The 7,339-nt window shown below is 43.9% G+C and overlaps 1 protein-coding gene across 19 annotated transcripts in view; it reads right to left on the bottom strand.

Annotated features, from left to right (window-relative positions):
- Nucleotides 1-1,224: 1,224 nt before the first annotated feature.
- RBFOX1 (RNA binding fox-1 homolog 1) overlaps nucleotides 1,225-7,339 on the bottom strand; it is a 2,051,181-nt gene continuing 2,045,066 nt past the window's right edge. For 4 of the 19 annotated variants that reach the window (XM_027611426.2, XM_027611425.2, XM_027611433.2 and 1 more), the window contains 2 exons: nucleotides 4,745-4,820; nucleotides 1,226-3,197 (listed from right to left, as the gene is read on the bottom strand). In XM_027611426.2, coding sequence (XP_027467227.1) covers nucleotides 3,075-3,197; nucleotides 4,745-4,820 — 199 coding nt within the window. In that variant the 3' untranslated portion in view covers nucleotides 1,226-3,074. Of the gene's footprint in view, nucleotides 3,198-4,128; nucleotides 4,392-4,744; nucleotides 4,821-7,339 lie in introns of those variants that run through there. The other 15 variants (XM_027611434.2, XM_027611437.2, XM_027611436.2 and 12 more) reach the window with 7 other exon arrangements.

The following is a 7,339-nucleotide window of genomic DNA, read 5'->3' as shown; positions in this document are numbered from 1 at the left end:
AGAGCCTGGGCAGGATTCTTGGCCCATGGTAAGCCCTTGGGAAATGGATACTCTAGCCCTCGTGCTCATGTTTATCTTTTCACCCATGCCTCCCCGCCCCCCAAAACTATTAATGAGTTTTGTTTGAAATGCACAATTTTTGGCGACATTTCCCTGCTGGGGAATCAGTCTCCTGAGTAGTGGTTTCTTTCTTAAACATCGCCGGTTACTTCTCCAGACTTCTTTGGAAAGATGAATGCAGAAGGAACGCCCGCCGAGCCCCGTGGCCCAGTGCTCCTGCAGGAGGCGGCTGGGTCGGCCACGGGCACGGGCAGCCTCCCACTCACCCCGTCACCCAGGCAGCACCCACCCCCCCAGACCCCCCGTGGGCCCAACTGGGGCCACGCGTGTGCATGTGGACTCTGCCGTCCCCAGAAACGCACGGAAGCAAAAGGACTCAACACCGACTCGCAGGTACCTTTTCAGACTAAGCTTTTATTTTTTGATATTACAAACCAGTTTTTCTTTATTCACAAACCACTGTAAGTGATATAAACACTAATTTCTAAAGACAGATATACACGTTTTCTGGGTTTGCAGATTGCGTGATGTGTGTGTTAAGAAGTCACTATATGCCACACATATTTTTTTCCATAATTCATAATAGCAATAGTTATTTAGATAAATGAAAACATTCCAAATAAATACTGTTTAAAAAAATCCAAAATGTTCGTTTACATCTCTGACATACATTTTAAAATGACTTATTGGCATCTTGGCGGAGTGCCCGGATGAAAGGTTTTTGCAACATCATGTGGCACTCACTTGCTCCCAATGATTTTATTAAAACTACATACAGTCATGGGGGAAAGTACAGCTCATTGATGAAAATCAAAACTGCAAATTAATTTTACTTTAACCAACACAGTAAGAATTCTGTTTGTGATTCCAAATACACTGCAAATTCTGGATTTTTTTTTTTTTTTTGGAGGCCATCGGGAGAGAGCTTTTGATTCTCCCGAGCCCCCTGTCCCTTCCACGTTTCTCCCCTCCGGGGGCAGGATGCCGGAGCATTTTAATTGAGTGTTTTCTTTGAACACACCCACCGGGCACCCATGGTCCTAGCAGGGGCCTCCAGGTGGGGGATTGAGAATGTCTCCGGTGATGCTATAAAAACAGCCCCTCCCTCCCCCACCCACATCAGTCTGCTGAACAGAACATCTGACATGCTTGCTTTTGGCTAAGCAGGTTCCCCCCTCCCCCCCCCCCTCGCTCCTCTCCAGATCCTGAGCATCTGTCTTAGATATCGAAGCTACAGAAACTTTGTTTTCAAATCTTGTGAAACTTTATTGATGGTTTAATATCCAACCGATCTTACTGCATGCACATAGGATGACAAGAGAAAGCTGGATCACAAACACTTTTTTTTTTTTTTTTTAAGTTTTGTTTGGTTTTGTTTGAAAGCAGAGTTGTTAAAGCAGATTGGCAGGTTCACAGCGGTGAGTTGATAATTGACTGAAGGGCGTGCCATAGGACCTAGCTGTACACAGGGAGACTGACCTATGGCAGCGAAAACTACTGGAGGCGGCTGGCCGCTGTTTGTTTGTTTTTTTATTTAAATACAAAAACAGGAAGACCCGTGACAGATACCCCAACTTAGGTTAACTTGTAAACAGGACAACATGGAAAGAGTTCAAACAGAAGGAGTACAAACTGCAATTTTTCGGCTGTGTCACTCTGGCCCTGCTGCTGAGGTGGGTGGGGGGGCGGAGCTTTGTTCTTGGGCAGGGGGGCAAAGAGGGTGGAGCCTACTTTTTTTTTTTTGCTTCCTTCTGACAAGTGTCCTGGGCCTTGGAGACAGAACTAAAGATACTGGTTTGAGAGAATCCTTGGGGACCAGGCGGAGGAGGAGGGCCGGCTCTCACGGACAGAAAAATTGCAGATTGCTCACACAACACAGTCATGTTTCAAAAAGTACCAAGCTGATGAAAATACCATGATTATCTCTACTCAATGATTGCAATACTTGTAAAATGCTTCTATAAATCCGAATATGATTATCATGTAATTCCATAAAAATTATACATCTGTCTCTAACAGTTCTACTTAGGCTAAAACTAAAGCTTCATAGACTGTTTCTAGAACTTAACAACTCCACTGCACAGATGTAAATTTTATACATTTTTTTTAACTGGTACAAAGAATTTAAGTTATTACTTTCTTTTTTTGGAAAAAAAGAAAAAAATAGAAACAGTGCTTTTTATCACCTTTTTATTAATGTTATTTTTTTTCCCTCCCGTAATATAAAAGTCAGCAATGATATCAATAATTTATTATACTGGAAGAAATATAAAAAGAATGCTTGTTGATGGCCTAACTACCAGTTTTTGCCTAAATAACTAGCGGCTGGTTGAGAAGCTGAATACTACCAGGTGGAATGGTTTAAAGGGTGGGTTTGCACAGCTTCATTCAACTTGGATGCACAAAGTGCTTTTAGAAGCACCCCTTTAACAACATAACCTTTGGCTTGAACTCAATGAGTAACTTAGAACCGCTGACATGATCGTTGGTGCAGTGGGTCGTTTGGATTCGTCAGTTACTATTTTGTGTTTCCTTTTAACCCAAATCCCAGTCCCCATCCCCTAAGACCCTCCCACCCTTCCCCCGCTCGTAAAATAAAATAATGCAGATGCAGAAAAAAATGACTATTGTAGTCACTTACACTCTTCCCGGACAGCTGATAACCCCAGTAGCTTAAGATTCAGCATATATAATTCATTTACATGATATAGCACTCTGGATATGGCCCTAAACCAGTTTTTATTCATAGCTAGCGTCTCTCTATTTCAACCACAAAAACTCCTACAGCCAGCAACCAAACTACGGAACCTTCAGAAATTAAAGACCCACAATATTAAAATACACAGAACAAAATATCTGAGGTATAAGATAAAAAATGTAATTTTTTTCCTCTTTTTTTTTTTTTTTTTAATTTTTAGAGCTGCTAAAATGATGTACTACTGCGTGTATTGCAATACCCAGGCCTCAGAAAGCTCCTCTCTCCCCACATTGGAAGGTTTTAATGGTTTTGTCATTTAGTATGGAGCAAAACGGTTGTATCCCCCTCGGTATATACTAGCCTGCAATGAAGAAAGAACGAGACCCACATCATCAGCATGGCTCCTAGTCTTGGCATCAGTCAAGGGTGCAAAAGCATTCTGAAACAAAGCAATTTGAGGGGTGTGTTTTTTACATTTTCCTTTTGCAACACGTGGATCATCAAAAAAAGACTAATGTGAAAAATAGACACTCAAAAGCAACCAAAACGGAGGCACCCCCTACCCATCCCAGGTCATTCTCGGAGAACTAACGGCAGGACCAGGCCTGACCTCCCCCAACGGCTCTTTCTACAGAAAATCCCTGCAAGACCAAATTCCGTCGGCCAGTCCTGCTGGAGAGAAGGACTCTGACACGGGCTGGGCAATGGAAGGGTTTTCCCTGTCTCATTTTGTTTGCTTGTTTGATTCATTAATGCGACATTCCGCCAGGCAAAGCTCAGGCTACACTCAAGAGGCCGAACGTAGACAGCTGATGGGATGCAGTGATTCAACTCTCCTTTCCAACACATTCCTCAAGCGGGCTAGGTGTTGAGGCAGAGTTGCTGAGTGCAAAATCAGGATGAAAATTTAAATCAACTGCTTACTTGACTTGGCTCGACAACCTCGATGGAATTTGCTCTTGAGAGGGGAGTTTACAGATGAAATGCCTGATGTAACTGAGCTTGTGCAAAATAATACGTTTCCAAATCATGGCTGAATCTCTATGACCAAGCTCCAGTGACTTGTCTGGTCATGGTTCTGGATGGCTATGAGGTGGCACTTAACTATTTCCTTTTTTTTTTTTTTTTCCTAAAAGTATTGGCGATTCAAATGAATGCCTATGGGGATTTATTTTTAGGATAAGGACTGATATTCTTGATCCCAAGCAGAAAACTGCATGCCAAAAGCTTTGTAATGATTGCATACGCTCTCACGTGATGGGCACGTCTTACTGTACTCAAGAGTTTTAGTGCATAGAAGTTTGAACAAGTACAGGCAAATTCACCCCACCCTCACCTCCCACTTTTGCCCTCCCCCACCCCCACCCTTCCCCAAACAAAAACCCAGGCTCCCCCCCACCCAAAAACAAAAGACAACTCCCAAACCCAGCTGATTCCTTCTAATTCCTTATGTACTAGGCACACACACAAAGCGTGCCCCTCTCTCTATTTTCTTTCCTGGGCGACTATGACTTTAAACATGAATTGTAATAGGGGAGGAGAGGCAGTCAGATTCTCAGCTGCCTGACAGCAGAGGCCTGGAAGTGTGCAGCTTAGCTCCTCTGAAGTCTGTGCTGGGGCTGGAACCTTGGGGCTATGTGAATGAGCAGCAAGGGAGGGAAAAAAAAAAGAAAAAAAAAAGTTCTGCATTGACACTGCATTCTGTTAGTGATGGATTTAATTATCAAAATGACTAATTATTCCATTAAGGTAAGTGCTCTGCTAGGTGAGACTTGCAAAATTAGAAATATAATAACTTACATGCACTACATTGCCAAGAAATTAAGACATTTATCAAGTTTACTGGGAGGATTAATGTGGCATTTTAGCTGCTGTTAGCACAAGAGACAAATTCAATTAAGGGAAAGTGCAAGGACGTCAACCGTCAACCCATACTAAGGCCCCAGCTGGGGGAAGGGGAGGGGAGGAGGAGGGACTGGTACTCACCATGGCACCAACGCTGTAGGTGGGGGCTGGAGCAAGTGTGTGGTGGTAGGGGTCGGCAGCATAAACTCGTCCGTAACTGGAAGGAAAACACGGGTGAAGATTAATCCATAATATGGCATTACAAAGTCATAATCGCAACCATAAAATACAAAAATACCAAGACAGTGGGGAGGGGCCCTATTAGTCTTCAGAGACAGGGAACACGTTCCCATCTGCCACATAACATGAGAGAAGTCCAACTGTGTCCAACACATTTACTATTGCTGGCGAGATAATGCATTTTCCTGTGTCTTGTAGGACCGTGTCTACACTGCTCTTGGGGCTACCACGGAGCCTGAGGTAGGCAGAAGAAACAACTTGAAAGAGTGGTTTTACGAAGCCCAGTACCCACAAAGAACATGTCTTTTATTCTCAAGAGAGACGGTCTTTTCTCCTAATTTAGCTGTTACCAGTCAAGCAAGACAAGGTAGGTCACAAAGGGTAAAGCGGCCCAGTCGGTGCATTTAGGGTCTGACATCTCAGAAGAGAAAACAACAGATGTACTTGAACAGGAGGACCGTTGAAGGGTCTGTAGGACCTTTCCCCCCACGCCCCCCTCAACTCAAGAATTAGTCTGATTTGATTTTGATCCTATCACCCCAGAACTTCTACCTCATCCATCAATGGTCGGGTTCTGAGAAGGGACACGTTTTGAACAATATTTCTTGAGGACGAGATCTCATCTCTGAGTTCTTCTCTGCCTGTCTCCCATCCTTCTCCCTCCACTGCCATGCCTTCCAGTACAGGCTTTGGAATAAAAACAGAGAGATGGATGCCTACTGAATGTCTGGGACTGAATGCAGCAATAAATCAGAAATCAAGGTTCAGGGAGTTTAAGTTACTTGTTCAAGGTCACAGGGCCAAATGGAGTCAGAGCTGATCCCTGAATCTCTCAGGGCACCCTGTATGCTCTTTCCGTGGTGTCTAGCGCCCTTACTTGAACAACCTGCCAGATACCTTCTTGGAGACAGTTTGAACACTGGCCTTTTGGTGATGATCAAAGCTGAGGTGCACGTTAAGCTAGGTTAGGTTCCCTGGAAGAAGAGTCTGAAATGGAGATTCTCATGCACATGCTTTGTCGAGGAGTGCTTTCAAAAGGAGGGCAGACAGGCAAGCTGGCTGCAGAATGAGAAAATGGAGAAGCAAGGATATGGTTTGAGCTGGAGACTAACTTCTACCTGACCCTGTGAACCGTGCCCCAGAGTTGATCCTACCTGGAGACAAGTGCATTGGTTTTTTAATGCCCAGGGAAGTTAAGCGTGAGCTATGGGCTTCCATAAGGAATGGAGGATAACTTCTGGGTTAAAATGACTCTCTTTGGCAGGGGGTAGTTCTCTGAAGGAGGGAGCAGCTATGCGCCATTAGCAGCCACTGCTCACAGCAGCTGGGGGATGAGGGTACCGGCCACCAGATGGGCTATATGTCCATTATCAATGGCTTGTGACTCTTGGACTTTCCTTTAGGGAATGAAGGAACAAGGTGGGAAGAGATGGTTTGCACTATCAACCTTAAGCTCACCTCCCATCTCTTAAAGTCTCATTTGCATGTATTTATATTCCTTCACTGTCTTTCCCCCATTTTCCTTCCAATCTTCTTTCTCATGATTGGAGGATAAGAATGTACTAGATGGACGTCGTGGAGTCTGGGACAGTGGGCAGAAGCTTGGGTGAAGGTTCTTTAACTCCTAGGGTCCAAGTTAGACCCCAAATGGAAAAGAAATATTTGATTATACCAAGTTCTCATCAGCTGTGTCTAACGCCTCCTTGCCTATCTCAAAGGTCACTGAGCTCAGATAACCTAGCTGAGGCCTTTTGTTTCAACACACAGTATTCTCGTGATCCACCAAAGCAGGGACATGAATAGAGGTTTCTTTTTTGACGTGACCCTCTCAGGGGAACTAACCCCCCTTTGGCTTTTCATTCTTTGGGACACCCTTGAGTGATCTGGCGCAATCAGATGGCTTTCAGTCAACAACGCTCCCTTTCTCTGGGAAGAAGAACAGATGTAAGTCCAAGCCAGAGGGAGTGTCAGAAGAAGGAGGAGGATGAAGTTTCTGAAGAAATCTTACAGTCACAGAGGTCAGCCATGAAAGTTGGGCCTCTGCCCACATAACTAGAAGTAGAGGTGAATAGCGGTAAGAGGACATGATATATGACTGTGGTGCTGATTTTCATTTTGTGAGAAGAGAGTCTGTCATTGGTCTAGAGAAAAAAGAAACCACTAATGGGATTATTTTAATGCACTTTCACCCAGCAAAGCTGGTCTTATGAACAAGACATAAAATGCAAAGATAAACTGAAAATCCTTGAGAATTTAGTAAACGATGCCAGAGCATCACTTACGATGATATTCCTTCAAAACAAGTATGAAAATGCCCATTTCAAGAAATGAAGTTTTTTAGAATTCGGGGAATGGTTTTACTGTGGCAAAAATTTCCTTTTGAGGAGATAACATATCGGTAGTCCGAATGTATTCAATGAGAACGTAGCTCCCACCTCTTCCCTCCATATACTTTAATGGCAAATTCTTACTTGCCTATATAACACTGGGCAGAGC

Source organism: Zalophus californianus, chromosome 10 (genome assembly GCF_009762305.2).
Source record: "Zalophus californianus isolate mZalCal1 chromosome 10, mZalCal1.pri.v2, whole genome shotgun sequence".
Taxonomy (NCBI): domain Eukaryota; kingdom Metazoa; phylum Chordata; class Mammalia; order Carnivora; family Otariidae; genus Zalophus; species Zalophus californianus.
Note: the sequence above shows the minus strand (reverse complement) of the source record. Positions and strands in the feature narration are given on the sequence as shown.